The sequence below is a fragment of the Anoplophora glabripennis genome, unplaced genomic scaffold (assembly GCF_000390285.2).
Source record: "Anoplophora glabripennis isolate ALB-LARVAE unplaced genomic scaffold, Agla_2.0 scaffold614, whole genome shotgun sequence".
Taxonomy (NCBI): Eukaryota; Metazoa; Arthropoda; class Insecta; order Coleoptera; family Cerambycidae; genus Anoplophora; species Anoplophora glabripennis.
Genome location: NW_019416778.1, coordinates 216330 through 235710, shown reverse-complemented (window position 1 = coordinate 235710; position 19381 = coordinate 216330). Strand labels below are relative to the sequence as shown.

The following is a 19381-nucleotide window of genomic DNA, read 5'->3' as shown; positions in this document are numbered from 1 at the left end:
AAACTTGTTTGCCGTTTCTGATCGAAAACGTATTATTAATGGATTGTATTAATTATAAACGTGAATTCAAACGAAAAAGCTACGTACCTTCCTGGCCCATGACATCATATTGTTCCCGCGGTATCACGAACACAAATGAAAAGTAGTAACGAATTCATCATCGCGAGTTTTACTATCTTATCGTCGTATTACTCGAAGCCGGTCTCAGATTTAATCTTAAATCCCCTGTTTATAAATTTATTTACGTCTGGTGCTATTAACATTGTCAGTTCTTTTGTCATCTCCGATTAAATGTTATCGACAGGATTTAACTATGGAATTACGCGTGGCTATTGCCTTTCGATCATCTCGAACGAAACAGCGTGCTGGTATTTAAAGCGGTTTACTGTTGAAATACGTTTATACAGGGTGGGATTAAAATATTCAAACAAATTTTAATGGCGAAATCTAAGTCACAAATGTTAAAAAAGGGCCGGAGAAGATTCATTTTTGAATTGCAAGTCGCGGAATGTCGTTAAGGAAAATCATATACCTACACATGTTTATTTTAATTCATTTATTATAATTAGTTTAAAAATAAATTGATTTCACTACTGGAATTTGACATTTGCGTGCGAAGTCAGTGGCATCACTAAGAATTTAAAAAATAATTTAACTGTGTTAAATATGTTAAAATAAACTTAGCAGCGTTCATTTTTTTGCAAGTGAAAGTTGGACCTTATACCTGTATCATTAAAATGCCTTTTGTAAGTGGTCTGCTTCAAACAGGTATGTTTATTAACGATAAGTGCTTTAACATAGTGGCTTTCTTCAGTCCTGAATGTATGATGATCATAAAATGTGCAGTACGACTGCTAAAATTTGACTTAATTGGCTAATATCAAATCATGATTGCAAAATCACAGACGATAGATAGTAGTATTTCCTACCTCTAGTTACGTTTACATTTCTCCACATTTTTTTGCAAAATTCATCTCTTGTCTTATTTGTTCGTTTCACAATCCGGCATTTTAATACTACTCCATCATAGAAAACCATTTATTTTTTATGTAGCGACCCGTATCAACGCCTGAAACGTACTAAACAAAACGCTATGGTCCACCATGTTTGCAGGGTCTCTTACCGTATTACTTTATTTACGAACTAAATTCTAGTCATAATACTTTTAACAACAATTAATTATACATGATGTGGATGTTTTGCCACTTATCTTGAAAACGGTACAGTCTAGCAATATACAGCAAGAACATAATTTTGTAAAAGCTTTATTGTTCTATCATAATAGTCTTTTAAATATCTTGAAAAAAAAAACAAAAAAGAAAATTATTAAGACTGTCTCCGAAGCTGCACCATTTTTTTATATTTTGTTTTAAATTATTATATTAATTATTAATTATTATTAAATAATTATAATATATACTAACCTTTAATTAAAAAATTCACTAATAATTGTTTTAAATCAACCATTATTTCTTATCATTGCTTTTATTTAAATTAATATATACCAGAATAATCGCTTTGCAGATAATCAGTTTCACAGTAGTATATCAAAGCGTTTCAATTTAAAATAAGGGTGGTTCCAAAAAAAGTGTTCATATATCCAAATCTAACAGAATTGTGCTACTTTCATTAAATACCTAAAAATATATGTATGAAAATTTCAGATTTAAAGTATATGATAACAAGTTTCAACACCTTCAAAGAAGGAATATAAAATATAGGATCCTGTATTAAATCTCTCAATTAAATATGTAAATAAGTCTTCATAAGAATTTACACAACAAATTTCACATACCAATCTTTAATTATTGATAAACCCCCAGTTGCCTTGACATGACAGAGAAATAATTTTAATGTAAACATTTGCATGTTGTTTAATATGTTTTTAGCTCAAGACTCAACTACAACATACTGCCGAGAGCAGGCAACCCAACACACGTTTACATTAGCAGTAGCCAGTTATAAGTTATAACTGCAATTATTTTCTCATGACCTGTTTAGTTTCTACATAAACAAAGCACTTTAAAATAAGTGCCCAATAGGAACAGGCGAATTATGATTTTTTTTTGTTTAACTAAAACCATATTTTTCATACAGATAGTTAATAATATGCAGTCCAATTTAGTTGTGTCACGACCAAGGACGAATATTAGTTTTTTCCGCAATAAGAAATACGCACAAAAAACTGTTTTTTATTGAAACAGGATCAATAGTCAGCAAATCCTAATCACTCCAATTTCCTGTAGACACATCTGTTTTATCGTATATTATTATTGACCCATCTAGATAAAAAGACTTTTCTTGTAAAGTACATTCACAGATTTAAGAGAATGATATGTGAACACAGTTTTCCAGCTATTTTCAGTTTGTTCAGTTCAGTTAGAATAAAATCAAGTCAATAAGTCAAAAAGTAGTATTTAGACCTAAGTTTTTGGGTGTTTATAACACCTCCATTTTAAGTGCGTTTTAGGTCGAGGGAATATCTCTTCAATGACCTTAAAAATACGCTGGGTTCTCACCTTAGGGCCACTAATATAAAATAGGAATAATAATGATGTGATTTATTAGGACACCTAAGTAAAATACTGCAACATCTAAGCTTATAGTTCGGAATCCTTTCAAAAATCGACTATGGACAGGTATATAAATGTTTATTAACTTTGCGCCAAATTTATCTACTACAAGTATCTACTAACAAATAAAAAAAATTATTCTATTTAATTCTTCTCATGCAATCCTCTCTTGCTAAACGAACTCATATCCAAATATCGCGGTAAATCTTCTATGGTGGTATTGTCTAGGTACTATCAAAAAATAATAAATAACTTCTCATTTCTCTTGGTTGTGTGTTGTGTAGTATTAGGTTAGAATGTATGGAGAGATTATAATTTTCAATATAAACATGTTTTATAATTATCATTGATTATCCAATTATGTTCCCTAAAAATAAGAGTTTATGAAGTAAGTTTTGGTGCCAATTGATATGTCGTCAAACAAACGATCAGCAAATATAAAAAAGTGAAACAAAATAGTGAACACAACTAATTTTCAGCTTACTACGAAATAGATATGAAATTAATGTGATAGGTACTCCAGGGATGACAATTTTTAATGAACGTACTATAAGATTTGCTTTGAAATTGCTGTGGAAAGTGGAATAAAATCTCCATAAGAAAGCAGAAATAGGAATATGATTTTGGTTACAGCATCCTAGTAAAAAATGCAATAGGAGAATAAATAATACTACTAAAAACATTTTTTTTTACTTCATATCAACTCCAGTATTATCTCATAGGTATAATAAGTTTATTTTTTGTATAGGTATACACATTGTAATATATATGTTTTTTGTTTGTGTGCAATTTCATTTATTTCTTACAAAAAATATTAATAACTTTGAATATCCCAAAAACGTCCACTCTGGGGCATCTACTGTACTTATATTTTCTACAGGTCAGGAATATCCTTAGGATGTCTCAAAACATCCATTCATGGATCATTGCTGAATGCAGAGACGTTCATTTGTGTAGAAAATAAAAAATGAATGCCCTAAGGGGCCCATCGCATGTCCAGCATGCTTAAACGGACGTTCATCGACTACCATAATATCGATCAATGAACATCCAGTGTAGGTATGTATTAAACAGCCTAAATGTTCCAAAACGTCCATTCATGGACGTTGCTGGATGTCCCAGGAATCTACAATTGTGCGGAACGAACTTCAGCTATAAAAGTGAAAACATGATACACAATTGTCTTAAAAGAAATCGAATATGCCAAATAAGTCGAGGAGATGTCCTCTTTCATATTTAATGGCAATATCTACACTTTAAAAACATGTGAAAACTTTGCCAACTAACTATTTAATTAATACAATCTTTTTTCCTCATATGTCTAGTTATTCTCTTAAATTTACGAAGGAATGCTTCAAATTGAAACTAAAACATAATGCTTATAAAACATTTATTTTTTGTTTATACCATAGGACAAAAATAAAAACAAAACCATAACATTATGGCAATAAATTCAACGTCATTTAATCATCACCTAACTCTAGTAATCACAATTAAAGCTCACACGTTTTAAATTAAATTAATGTAATACTCCTTAAGATAAGGATACGTCGCCGTAAGTAAGATGAAAAAATTTTACTACAATTCCTATATAATATGAAATCTATTTGATCCTCCTTGTAAAAGTGCACTTATTACTTAACATCTACTAATAACCTGATTTAGAATAAATATTCTTCAATAACAAGTATTAATAATATGTCATAGGAAAATATTTTCTTAAGATAGTGGATTTTAAATGTTTAAGGTAAGAATATACAAATTTCAGTAGTAAATGTTATATAAAATATGTTAGTATAAAAACAAATGCTCTAAAAAGTGAAATTTATAGTCAAGTTTATACTACTAGGAATAAAAAGGCCAACAGAATATTGATTGTAGTTTTAAACAGTTTCCATGTACTTTTCTTAACTTTTTCCCTTTTTACTGTAAATACATCGAGAAAATTCGTTGTATTTTTTTTTAAATTAGAAAATTATCACTGTTTGAAGTAGAAGTCATCTTTAAAGATGATATAATTTTTATATCAAAAAAAATTATTGTAAGTAATAATAATGTGTGTTTTTCCTTAAATACTTTTACTATACAGCGTGTCCCAAAATGCATGCAACAAAATTTGGTTATAGATTCTTAAGACAAATTTAAGGGACCCGTATTTTTTCTTTTGGCCAACTGGCCCCCTCTTTCGGAGTTACAGCCCCCTGAAAAGTCTTTTTTATATCTCAAAACCATGTTGTACGAGAATCACTAAATTTGGTACACAGGCACACATGACATGTGGAATCTCAGTGCTACGCGTTTTGGCGAGAAACCCGCTTTTCGTGGACTTGTCTTTGGAACCAGAAAAATTTGGTCGCAAATTTGATTTTTTTTTAAATTATTAGTTAGCTAGAAAGCCATTGAATTTAGAATCTTTTTTGTCTCTTGATATTTGTTTCGTAAAACGCAATGTTTTGACATTTCGACATTTTACTCGAAAACATTGCGTTTTACGAAAAAAGTATAAAGAGACAAACAGTTTCTAAATTTAATTGCTTTCTAGTGGACTGATAATTTTTAAGAAATTTAAATATGCAACCAAATTTTTTTGGCTCCAAAGACAAGGGGGCCCACGAAAAATTGTCTTAAGGGGGTTCCCCGCCAAAAAACGTAGCACTATCAGATTCCACATGTCATAAAACCCCTGTGTACCAAATTTAGTGATTCTGGTACAACAGGGTTCTGAGATATAAAAAAAGATTATTCTTAGGGTCGGACTTCAGGTGGCTGTAACTCCGAAAAAAGGGGCCATTTGGCAAAAATAAAAAATACGGGTCCCCTAAATTTGTCTTAAGAATATGTGACCAAATTTTGTTGTATGAATTTCGGAACACCCTGTATGTGTTACAATCGAGATTATTTCGATTCTGGAGTATATGACTTTTTCAAATTTTTATTTTTGTTCCAAATTACACTCTAATACAGAAAAAGAACTTTGTATTTTCTGTTTGAAATTGTTTAAATTATGTATTCGATTAGCCTTTTCAATTAAGTACATTATTTTCACACCCTATTAGACCGTGTGTTCAACTTAGTGGCACCACCACTGCAATAAGTTAGTTGCGATAAAATCCTGATATAAATTTAAAAACATAAAACATCTGCAGTGCTTTTGATGGCGAAAACATGAATCAGACATCTTCAAATTTAACACTGTTTTAAGGCAAAAAGCACCACTTCATCTAAAAACCTTAATTTATTTACACATTAACTAACTAAAAACATTTATTAAATAAGTTATAGACACTGAGACAAAACGAACAAGTTTGCACAACCTAAAAACTTAAACGATAAAAATTACAATAAGTACTACGCCTATATTCAACGCTCTGTAAAATATTACATGGGGGTGGCAGTGTTATTTTTCGACTGCTGGCCTTCAGCATCAACCAGCACTTCAAAGGTTATGGAACCCGCTCGATTCAACGATCCTCCTCTGTATTCGATGTTGCCTGCCCAAGCGCGGCATTCTATACTGACTATGATATTTGCTGAAAAAAAAATTAAATTTGAGATTACTCAATAAAATTTAAAGCAAGATAACACCAGTCGCCATGGTACTAGCCGGAAGTTTATGTGACGTTTTTAGACATTTGCGATTTCAAAAAATGGTGGGTGATAAAGCAATTCTGGCAATGGATTCGGATTCAGCGGATTAAAATCCATTAGGATAGATAGGTCCAGTCTTTGAAACAGACCACTTTTCTTTTTTGCGGGTCTGTGTAATCAAATTAATCAATGATGTTTTCGGAATTGAATAAGTAGGTAAGTAAGTAATAAATAAGTTTTAAGTAGGTTTCAAACTCATGCATATAAAATCATTTTTCTGGAATAAACTTAAACTTACTAAAGATTTTCACTAAATACACAAATGCCTATTTTATCTTGCTGTTGCTCATGCTGAAGAAAATATTATTATTATTATTATTATTATTACAAAATAGGTTAGGGCAGAGGACTTACGTCCTATTATACCCAAAATTAACAAAATATGTACAGCATAATAGGGATAATAAACATAACATATTAAAGAATTAACTTAAAACTAATATCTATTACAAAAGGTGAGCATCCAGTCTACTTTTAAATGAATTAAGCGATGGTGCACCAATTATTGAAGCTGGTAAATTATTCCAAATTGTAAAAATTCTGTTGGACAGGAAGTATTGCCTAGCTCTAGATTTAAAATTTTCTTTTTTTAACTTTAAGTCATGACCACGGAGGCGATTATCACAATTCAATGAGTAGATTGAAGACAAGTTGCCGAAATTAAATTTAAGAATTTTAAAAGTCATAATTAAATCACCTCGAAGGCGACGCTGCTGGAAGTTTGTGAGATGGGCCATGGAAAGTCGTTCCACATAGGAAGGTCGAACTCGTCCAAAAGAAAGCCTGGTCGCAGAGCGTTGAACACTTTCTAAGGATTGCTGGTCTCGAATGAGATCAGGGCACCACACAGAACCAGCGTACTCAAGAATTGGCCTCACATAACTGCAGTATAGTTTACACGCCACATCAAATGATAAATTAGTGAACGACTTTCGCAGTAAATAGAGTTTAGAGTAAGCACGTTTACACACAAAGTTTACATGATCTGACCATGACAAATTGGAGTTTATTATGACACCTAGGTCGTTGTGAGAAGTCACTGTAGTTAGCACTTGTCCATGTAAGGAATACACACAATTGGGATTTCTATGGCCGATATGGAGAACAACACACTTGTCTGCATTTAGCGGAAGTAGCCATTCATCGCACCAATTCGCAATGGACACTAAGTCTCGTTGGAGGGATCCATGGTTACTATCAGGATTGGCGTATAGTTTAGTATCGCCCGCGTAGAAAGATACCTTATTCTCGACGTGATATTGAATATCACTGGCATATATAATAAACAGTAGGGGCCCTAAAACTGAACCCTGAGGTATGCCACTGAGGACCGGTCTATCGCCGGAGAAAGAATCGCCTACTCTCACTCTAAAGTATCTATTTGTTAGAAAACTGTTGATCCATTGATGTAAAGTACCGCGAACGCCCACGTGGTCTAGTTTGTGTAAAAGTCTTCTTCTTGGCACCCTATCAAAAGCTTTTGAAAAGTCAAGGTATATTACATCTATAGGATCACTATTGTCTAGAGCGAGAGACCAGTCGTTTACACAGTGGATTAGGTTTGTTAATGTGGAACGGTTTTTAATAAATCCATGTTGTTGTGCAGGAATAACGTTTTCTTGTAGTAAAAAATCTGTCATACTCTCCACAATGATAGATTCCATGATTTTACAAATTGTGGGTAAAAGACTGATTGGGCGGTAGTTATTAGGGTCCAATTTGTCTCCTTTCTTGAAGATCGGTGTAACTGAAGCCTGTTTCCACATAGACGGTACAAAGCCGCTTGAAAATGACTCGGACATAATCATAGACAAAGGCAAGACAAGGGCATCAACACATTTTAGAAGGAGATAAGGCGATAAGCCATCCAAACCAGGGGAAGCATCTTTTCGAAGTTTCATCAAGTGCTTTTTAACTATATCTGGAGTGAATTCAATGTTCTCCAAACAGGACACAACACGTGGTCCGATAATAGGTGGAAGAAGATCATAAGAAGGTTCGTCAGTATAAATCTTGGAGAAGGCGAGAGAAAGTATTTCCGAAGTGTCTTGGTATTTCGCCATCTTCTCCACGCAGAAGAGGTATAGAAACCGTAGAGTTTAAAGAAGATCTAATATATTTGAAAAACTGCTTAGAATTCCCGCTGCTGATGACAAACTCTTCATAAGCTTTTTTAGATGCTGCTAAATGTTTCTTGAGATTGTTGGAAAAGCGACGGTGAGCTACAAAATCAGAGATGTAGTTCGTCCCTTTAAATTTTTTCCAAAGATTTCTCTTGTGTCTAACCATGCGAGTGGATTCTAAGTCGATCCAAGGTTTTAAATTGTTGTTATAAACATGTTTCTGTGTAGTATATTTAGAGATACAATTCATAGTAGTTTCGTAAAAATGTTCTAATATCTACGAGTATTTAGAGCTCCTGTATTCTTTTGGGCCCATGAGACTTTTTGGAAAGATATTTCGTGGCAAAAATCATAAGAGATTACCAATAGTTTCGCATCATTTATAAGTCACCGTTGTTTAGAGGAACCTAAATAAAAGCAGGTAGTTCTAAACAATGTGCATGCTATATCTGTGAAACCAGGCGCGACCAATTGCAGATAGCTACGTTTTCATTCTGTCAAAACCCCGAATAGAAACTGAATTAATTATATGTATTTGTACATGCAAACCGTCACTCTTTGGTGCTCTGACGTATTAGTACAGAATGAAAAGGGTGTGCCCATCCTAATGAAAAGCACACAAAAAATAGGTCACGGCAGAGCTCTGCAGTTGAATAACCTTGGGGAAATAACCAAGCACGAGAACAAATTTTCATTTCTCGCTGTTGGGCGAGCTGCTATTTCTGGACGATCGTAAATTTTTCATTTACCTAGTCAACGCAATATCGGGTAAAATAACATATAATTTAATTAAATCAACAAATGAAACGACCAAAAAAATACCAGGTAGATGAAATATTAACGATTCAAATTTTTGTTTATATATTTGTTAAGGGATATGAATAAAATTAAACATAATGAAACTCGTTTCCTCTTCTGGCACATTAATTCTTGATCCGAAAATATAAAAAAAATCTGTTCCCTGGATTTATTTTCACTGCACCATCTGGATAAATAGGTTTAAATTATCCTGGAGTTGTCTTACAATCTACTAAGGTTTTGACAGTGATGAAAATTAAAAAAAAACGTATAAAGCAAGCAAGATACAACAGTTATAATATTTATAAATATATTCATAATAATGGTGTCAGAACGGGACCCCGTGGTACACCGGAAGAAGCTAGAAATTCAGATTTAAAGATTTAAAGCCATTGTAAAAAGCGCACTGGCTCTTACTGATTAAATATGATTTAAGTAATTCCAAAAGTGAATAAAAAAAGTCTATATCAGATAACAATATTTTATTATTTATCGATTTTTTTTTGAGAAATGCGAATATATTACATCTGAAACAAATAAACCACGATAGTATTCTTTGACAGCTGATGCTGAAATTCTACAGAAGCTGGAACTTCCATAATATTTTTAGCTATAAAATTATCGCTTTTAATAAAATAAAACTCCGAAGTTGAACACTCTAGACTTCAAGTTAACTTTACAGGGGTTTCAAGTTTTACAGGTTTAAAATTACATCGATATCCGTGCATTTTGTGTCGCAGATACATCGACCATAAAAGCATTTTCAGTTACTTTTATTTCAGTAAAAACGCTCTAATAACGAAGTAAATGATCGTTAATAACACTAGTAAAATTCACACAATATAAAATTTGATCTCTTCTCCATAGAAATGAAACGAAATCTGAGACTAGAAACCTTTATTCTGACATCAATAAATGTTTGCCTTTATACGCTATTATCCCTTTATCGTTTATGAACCATTATATACCAACATATAATGAATGGCGTCGATAGAACTTACTATAATAACTTAAGACTATAAATCACTGAATCAAGATGTTAATATACAGTGAGCGGCAAAAGTATGGAATATATTTATTTAAAAATCAGATGTTCGTTATTTGAAAAATCGCTCGGACTCGTCGAATTATATTTTTAGATGCGCATTTTCTGAAGCAATTTTCATTTGTACAGGGTGGCCCAAAAAAAAAAGATATGAAATCAGGGCCACCTTTTTTAAATGGAAACCACACTTTTTTGTATTTTTATTCAATTCTCCATGGAATTCTTATCATTTTTTATGTAACATAAGCTATACCTATCTTTAACCGTTTTCGAGATAATGGCATTTGAATATAGAATATGGAAAATTTTCAAAAATTACTCTCGATAGGTAGGGACTGTAACGTCAAAGTCAGTGGGAACTGGTGTACTTTCTGCTAAATACATTTTGTGTTTTTGTATTTTATGTTTACAAAAAAACACGAAACGGTGCTAAAAATTTGCAAAATAACCTGGCTCGTAATTTAAATAGTGACATTTAACAAAATCATATTTTCTACAATAAAATTATGCGTTTTTAATTAAATTATACCTAAATATCTCTTATATTTTTTACATTCTAGTCGTTGCGTCCTAATGATCAAAATAAATCACCGAACCACTTATTTCTTATGAGTTTTTCTGATTTGAAGCAACTTTCTGTGAACCACACAAATCTAAGGTGGAAAAATAAACGTGGTTTTATTTTACAACTAGCAGGGTAAAGCTCAGGGTAATTTTTGAAAATTTTCCGTATTCTATATTCAGACGCCATTATCTCGAAAACGGTTAAAAATAGGTAGAGTTTATGTTACATAAAAAATAACCAGAATTCCATGGAGAATTGAATAAAAATACAAAAAAAAGTTGGGCTTAATTTCATAATTTTTTTTTTTGGGCCACCCTGTGTAAATGAAAATTGCTTCAGAAAATGCTCAACTTAAAATATAATTCGACGGGTCCGAGCGATTTTTCAAATAACAAATATCTGATTTTTAAATAAATATATTCCATACTTTTGCCGCTCACTGTATGTTTCCATAAAATTATGTAACATATATCTGATAATACACGACTTAGATATTTGAAAATATCCCAACTACTGCAGCAAGTCAAGACCGTTATTTTGTATCGACAGAATTAATGACAAATAGAAACGAATCTCGGAAAAATGATCATGAATTTGTAGAAAATTTGCTTAGAGATATATTCAGGGAGGGTGACTCGTAATTAATTGAACATTAGTTAAGGGGTGGTAGTTGACATCAAAATAAAGCGTTTGGGTCCAACATGTTACTCGTTTTCGTTATACCGGGTGTTGTTAAGTTTCATTCCAATTATTTTTTGAAATATCGTGAAAGTTGTCAAAATAAGTCATAAGGCATGTTGGGTCCAAATGCTTTATTTTGATGTTAGCTATCACCCCTTAGCTAAGTCCAATTCAGTAGCTCACATTTGCATAAATGTAATATCATAATAACAGTCGGTAACTTTTTTAATATGCTGCCACAGTTATTTATTTCCAGAGTAAGAAATCATATCGATCAAAATAGAAGCACTTAGTTATTTAATAGTCGTTCAAAAAATACTTCAAGCAGATAGCACCCTTTCGTTTAACAACTATTTTAGAAATAGTCTAGACAGACTATTCAAGATTCGCATGTCCGCCACTGAGTCTGATGTATTTTGCCGGTACATACCGCTTAGAACTGCCTCTTAANATTAAAACTTTAATGGTTTGATCGTTTTTTGCACCTGTTTATTCGTTATACTCAGGTGGCATGATATAACATTCCTATTATTTGATAAGCTTTAGATTATTCGGTTATTAAATGTTTGAAATTATTTGTCTTTGCGGAAAACACTATTTAAAGAATATGGGGCCCTTAAGGTTATATGGTTTAATTGTTTAGAATATCGTTTTTTTTTGAGGTTATGAAATATCCTGAGGTGATGGGGTCAAATGGACCTCGGATTCGGATTCAGCAACCCAAAAAACGTATAATAAACATGTCTGACCTCTGAGCCCGAAAGTCGATTTTTGTGTGGCTGTGTTATCTTTAATAGTTGCAGACGGCGATCATCGTCCGTCAAAATTGAAAATTACATACACATGTGTTATCAACCACCAAAGTTTATATTAAATTCAAACACATTCAAAGTTTAAAATGTTTCATTTTGTTTATATGCAGTGCTCAAGTTGTTTTACCACAAGACCCGATGTCCAATTTTAAGTTATTCCTGAAGACCTATAACCCTAACAGAACCACTCGACTGAGTTGATTAAATGAATTGTGAATAGAAATAACTAAATTCGACTTTTTGACTGAAGCAAAAGGAAAATTTATTCTTCGCATAACTACTTAGATATGAACAAACATTTCTACTATCAGAAGTGTGGTAAAAAGGTCAATACCAAATTTGCTGCAAAGGCTACCAACAGAAAACTATAATATAAAATTTAAATGTACCTACAAAAAATATATATTTTTTGTTTCTCTGTGGGTACTTACGCTCTTGATGTGCTCAGCTAAATCAGGTGGCATTCCTTCGACAGCTGAGGTATAAAATTGTGGTTCCCATCCATAAATCTGTAACAAAAATCACATAATAAATATGCAATGTGGGATCCACTATACAGTAAATGGAATTAATGATTCTTATTATCTAATATTCTAAAAAGGACAATTGGTTCAACTACTCCAAAAATTAGAGATTGAATACATCGTGTAAAAAAGTTATTAGAATATGACGGGTAAAATGAAGTGAAGCATCAAAATATTGTCGATTAAATAAAAAAACTGTTAAATAGAAAATATACAGGGTGTTGCATGACGTACTAGACAAACTTAAGGAACAAGCATCCGAGGTCATTCTGAATAAAAAATGTTATAATATATATATGGGTTCAATTCTCCGTGGTTACCGAGTAAAGCTTAGAAATACTATTTTAATATTCAATCTCGCTAGCTATGAACATGTTAGTTGATAAAACAAGTGATAGTTGACATGTTGACAAAGTTTACATTTATGGATTTTGTGATGGAAATTCGCGAGATGCCCGTAGAGAGTATCGGCATTTGGTTCTGTGTTTCGACATCTGCGAACATAAATGGTTCAACAATGCCTACTAACTATGAACGTCCTCAGCAGCAACATTTGAATGAGCCTGAAAACATTTTGCAGATAATTGAAGACAGTCCAGAATTAAGTATCAAGAGAATTTCAGCACGTACGAATGTTCTTCTTTGGAGAGTATAGCAATATATTGTATCCTTATCACGTATAACAACTTCAACATCTGGAACCGCATGACTTACTTTCACGGGTACATTTTTGTCAATGGATTCAAGCACCGCCCCAATTAGTAAGACGTATTTTATTTACCGATGAGTCGCTGTTTACTGGAGAAGTGAACAATATGCACAACTCTCACAAACGGTCTTATGAGAATCCTCATTTCAAAAATGAATTTACTTTTCAACGATGATTTTCTATAAACGTCTGGTGTAGCATAATTGATGATCAACTAATTGGGTCCTCCTTTTTGAAGAGCGCCTTATAGGAGAAGTCTACACCAACTTTGTACGTAANATGTAATATCATAATAACAGTCGGTAACTTTTTTAATATACTACCATAGTTATTTATTTCCAGAATAAGAAATCATATCGATCAAAATAGAAGCACTTAGTTATTTAATAGTCGTTCAAAAAATACTTCAAGCAGATAGCACCCTTTCGTTTAACAACTATTTTAGAAATAGTCTAGACAGACTATTCAAGATTCGCATGTCCGCCACTGAGTCTGATGTATTTTGCCGGTACATACCGCTTAGAACTGCCTCTTAATGACACCCCAGTCTTCGAAAATACACAAAGCTTAGGAAGGCTGCCCGCCATGTTATCGATTACCACACCCTGTAACGTCATACCTACCCGTCAAAATAAATTGCGCAAATATTTTTAGAAAATACCTTCACCTCACATAACTCGAGAAAATTTCCAGACGAATGGAAGCCCGGGAAAATGGAAATGGATTGTATTTGATGAAGTAATTGAACCATTTGTGTGGACATATGATTCTCTTTGCATCTTTGAATTGCAATGGAAATGTTTTAGCTTTTACATGCGTGGGTTTGAAACTTTTAATTACACTTAAAAAAATTTCGATTTTCAATGTTTACAGATCAATGATAAATTTGATTGCTTTCCATGCTCTCTTCTTTTATAGCAATTTAAAATAGTGTGTCTATTTTGTATAGATTTAAATATTCTGTCAGTTTGTACACTGCGAATTTGAAATGATCATAACCAACTTTAAGCACATGCAGTTCTTAGGTTACATTTTTTTACATTTAGTTGTAAGAACGTTTCTCGTAGTCCAGTTCTATAAAAAAATATAAGCAAGGTAAAAGATAATTATATGTTTTTATTAGCAATTTTGGCAGCCGGCCTAACATTTCATAGTTTAGTTTCTAATAGCTATAACATTACTTTTGACAAAGTAATGCTATTCTCTAAATTTTACAAAAATGTAATTCGTTATCGTGAGTTCCTATAACAAAAAATATGTCTTCTTTGTGCGACTCCAATACAGTGACAAAGATAAAAAACGATACTAAGATCTAATAGACCTAATATGTTTCCACACTGTACGCATAATGGTCCAGTAATCACGTGAATTTACCTGGAAAAATTTGCGGAAGTTTTGATATTTGGTTTTTTCGATTTTTTATTTTGCCACCTCGTATCTTTGCCACCAGCGCCGCTATTCAAAGAAAAAAGTGACCTGAAACCAATTTTTATATATACCTATCTTATTTCTGGTTGATTTTACAACAAAAATGATTCTGTATTAAATTAAACTACACAATTTTCGCTACAAAATGGGTCTCCCTCATTTTTTTCTTAAAACTAACCGTTTCACGTACGGAAATTACAAAGTTTACCAAGTACGTAATATGTAAAAGCCTACCGCTCGGACGCAACAGTTGACGACGTCGTCTCTTTTCAATCAGGGCAAGCTCAAATGTTTTAATGTGTTGCAAAAAACCCTATTCTTCACGAAGCTATAAAAGTATTTAAATAAAAAGATGCTGACAAAGAAAATGTAGCTAACTGGAGAATACTTTATTCTCAGACTTTACGGCTATAATAACAATTTATACCTCAGAACACTTATGGGCACCAATGCTTGATTAAATCAGCATACAAGAATAAATTTAACATAGCTTCATTGCCTCCTACAGAAACAGCAGCAATACAACATTCGTTTCGAATGTATCATCAGGTACAGCAATGGATTGGTAACGAAAAACCTGCAAGTCAATGGGGATGGAAGAAAGACAAAAATGGTCTTATCCCTCTGATTATACTCCAAGCCCCTGCTGCAGAAGTTCTTCTTAAACTAATTTCTTGTAAATGCAAGAAAAGATTCTATAATTTGCTCAAACTGTGTCAATAGATGTGATAACATGCCTCAAGCATTGAAAGATAGTGATGACGATGAAGACACTGATACGAACCACTGTGTAATCAAATCGATACAGAAAATAGAGAAAAAGCTACTGCGCCAGAAGAATTGATCCCACATGAGTCTGATACTTCGTTGCCTTCAACGATCAAAAACATCGATAAAACTGGTCCCTCCGAGATATCAAAGCAAAATAAGTTATTGTAATTTTCATTTATCAATTAATGTGTGGATTAGCTCTACTGGGGAAACCACAGAAAAAAAACGCGGCGCTATATACTCTGGTTGTGTGGAAATGGGTATTACTTTTCATTGCACGTTAAATGGTGACCTTTGTTAGTCCCCTATCCAAAACGGGTCGGTTTCATGAAAAAAATGGTTGGTACCTATTTTGTAGCAAATTTCCTGGTCTTTAATTTGTTACGTAACTAGTTTTGCTGTAAAAGCAACGAGTAACGAGATATCTTTAAAAATCTATTTTTTTCCAATTTACTACAATATGGCGGTGCCGTTGGCAAATATACGAGGTATCAAATGAAAAATTTGAAATGAAAAGCTCAAAATACGTAAAACTGCAGCGTAATTACTGGACTATAACGTCAAGGAAAGTTTTAAAATCGAACTTTGCAATTTTCTCGAAGTGAGTCCCGTCGAAAATAAATAAAAGTAAATATTTTATTCGAATTGCTCTTTTAGATTATTTTTTACAAAATATAGAAATATTGCTCAAAAAAGTATGACGACAGCCCTGAATATCCGCTCCTAAATTAGCTGCTTTATATATCGTCGCTAAATTCAAATCGTAAATAAGCATCGTAAGATGCTTATTAGATAATATCCTACACAGTACGTTCAATATTTGTTGAGATAGAATTCCAAGAAAAGTTACGAAGAAACACGACTTCGTAACTGCGAAATACAGTATGCATTGCAAGCTGCTACGGTGAATGCCACGCCGCCAATGTCTTTCTACCTCGGGTGTCGAATGCGGTTGATTCCGAAAAAGTGACGCAGTGGTGTTCTTGGAATTCTGTCTCAACAAATATCGTACGAATTGTACTAAACTTTAATTGGTTTGGTCACCCGTTTGGAAGATATGTTCTTATGAATTTCTTCCTATTTTTTGCAGTACACTTTTCACTTAAATTTTTTTACGCATTTTTTTAACACTCTTTATAAGTTCCTATTTCAGTTTTCTGTTTTTTTCGGAAATGCGTCCGTTTTAGAATCTCAATAAAAACAATAAAATAAAAGCTGTTAAGTTACTTACGTGTTACATCGAGTATTTCGACGGCGATAATTGGACTTAAGTAATTCCGGACGTTCTTATAAGGGTAATAGTACCCGGCGAATCCACGAGGATAATAATTGAAGCCTTTAATATTTTCTCTGTCTATGTCGTCCAGACCATTGCAGCTAACCCATATCTGTTCCCTTTCGGACTTATTTCTCTAAAAAAGGTTTTAAAATCACTGGAAACTATATTCATTTCGTATTTAAATGTTTGATTTTTGCAGGACTTTCGGTGAAAAACTCGGTAAAGAGTAGATGAGATTAAAACAATGCCAGCACTTCATATAAACTTTTGTCATAGGAGACTTGGTACTACAAAACTGATTTACAGACTTCTAAAATAATACTTGCCTTTATTTACAATTTCTAAACTATGGATTTGAATTTACCGCTTTGGTGGTGTATAACTCTTTTTTTGGCATTGTAAGTTCCGTTACCTCCTAAACACGAGGGACATCCAGTGGTGAACAATTTTCACAGACATGATGATCGCAATCTGCAACTGATTTCCTCAGACGATTTCCTATGGAATATGTACTCTTGCTTGGATTCAGTAAAATTATCGGATTAGGAGAAAATCGCCATTTTATATGGCAGTGCATACTGTCGGCATTTCCACCATATACCAATTTAACGTCAATCAGTATTAAAGGATAAAAAAATAGTAATACACTTACTAAGCCTACTAAGGTTATTCCTTTGTACTTGGAACAGCTACTCTAACAGTATCACAGTGAGAGAGAATTATGTTCAATAGTTCATCCCTTGTTTGTACGAGCGCTGAATATACCGATTTTACAAAATCCCCACAAAATGTCATCTATAGAATTAATAGAAATTGGCATCCTCTTCCAATTCACATATTAGAAAAACATTATCTAAATAGTTGTATGCATTAAAGGCAACGTCGTACATGAACGTTGTCTAAAAATGGTCAGAAATCATTTTGGTATGAATTTTAAAAGAAACGATCATCTAAAACATACAGATCAACTAAATGTTGACCCGTTATTCCTGACCACAGATTAACAATAAATCGATGTTGATTATTTGTTCGTATATTACCGTGCGGATGATCATTCCATAAATGTAGGTTATGTGAATAAAGTCGTGAATCCGGATTCATCCGTAAAAAATACTTTCCAACAAAGGTAACAAAGGTATTATATTCTCGTTGTTTATTTAAAAACTAACGAGCAAATGCAAATCGTGCTGCGAAATCTTATACTATCAAAGAATGTACTTTCTGGATATCAAAAGGGTAAAGAATCTGCTCCTGGAGAACTAGTACAAATTATTTTCTACTTTTACAAAAAATACTACAGGATTTTTCATAACCTCAAAAAAACCCTACATTCTGAACAATTAAACCATATAACCTTAAGAAAATCCCATAAACATTTAACACAATGATATCCCAACCTAATAAGCCCATGAACCCAAACCCCAATAACCCTATAACCCCTTAACCCCATAGCCAGTTGAATAAATCATAGGCAATCTGTATTATTGCAAAACATCACATAGCTGAGGACTCCTTAAAAACCCTTGTATTCAAACCCAAAATGCATCCTATATATTGATCTAGTCATTTCACATGTCCGGTCTCTTGATCTAGTCATTCCAGTAATATAATTTGTTGGGTAATACATATATTGTTATCCTTTGGATTTTCATTTCATTTAATCTAGTCAAGAGAGATTTTTAACATTAATCAATCATTTATTTATTTTAGTTTTATTGATTAATTCATAGTTCGGTCTATCCTTCAAATTAATTTTTTTTTCAAAAACTCGTAAGTATATGATGTACGAAATCCGATCGCGCAACCACCTCGTACTGTACTTGTAAAGCTAAAAGGTAAAGCTAACGGTCTTACCGATTAAAATTATAAAAAAAACTAGATCGATTGTAACACTCGGTTCTTTGGTGAATCAGATCAAAGTATAAGGTAATGAAGTTGTGGTTAGGGAATCGTGGGGTTATGAATTGTAGAGTCATGGGAGTTTTGGGGTTTGAGTGTATAGGTTTTTAAGATATCCTCAACTACATTAACGTTTAGTCATAATACAGGGTAGCCCATCGAAAATGTACCGCAAGGCATCACAGGGTAGTAATGAACTTTTCGGCAAAATCCAAAAACAGGTAAAGTTTGCTTCTGAGGGGGACAACTTTTGGTGTAAAAAGCATAGCAAAATCTTCAACCCCCTAAGTGGGGGTGCCATCCCCCAAATTTTTTGAAATGGGAATGGGGGTCAAGTGGGGGGGGTCATTAGAAAGGGCTTTTAATTCTCTATACATCGATTCTTACTTTTTGAAAATCGATCCATTATTTTAGAAAATATGCAGCTTTGAATATACGAACAATATTTTTGACGAGAAATGCGAAAATCGATTTAATTTTACTTCAAAACTTACGGTATTAGCCAAGTAAATGCTGAAAATGTTGT

The 19381-nt window shown here is 32.9% G+C and overlaps 2 protein-coding genes across 2 annotated transcripts in view; both read right to left on the bottom strand.

Moving 5' to 3' along the window:
- LOC108911084 (venom dipeptidyl peptidase 4) overlaps nt 1-155 on the bottom strand; it is a 53220-nt gene extending 53065 nt beyond the window's left edge. Inside the window, exon 1 of the mRNA XM_018715919.2 lies at nt 88-155. Within this exon, the coding sequence (XP_018571435.1) occupies nt 88-108 (21 nt within the window). The 5' untranslated portion in view covers nt 109-155. The remainder of the gene's footprint in view (nt 1-87) is intronic.
- Nucleotides 156-5387: 5232 nt separating this feature from the next.
- The window catches only part of LOC108911081 (sodium/potassium-transporting ATPase subunit beta-1), a 56966-nt gene continuing 42972 nt past the window's right edge, over nt 5388-19381 (bottom strand). Inside the window, exons 5-6 of the mRNA XM_023455444.1 lie at nt 16909-17089; nt 5388-6103 (exon numbers count right to left, since the gene is read on the bottom strand). Coding sequence (XP_023311212.1) covers nt 5952-6103; nt 16909-17089 — 333 coding nt within the window. The 3' untranslated portion in view covers nt 5388-5951. The remainder of the gene's footprint in view (nt 6104-16908; nt 17090-19381) is intronic.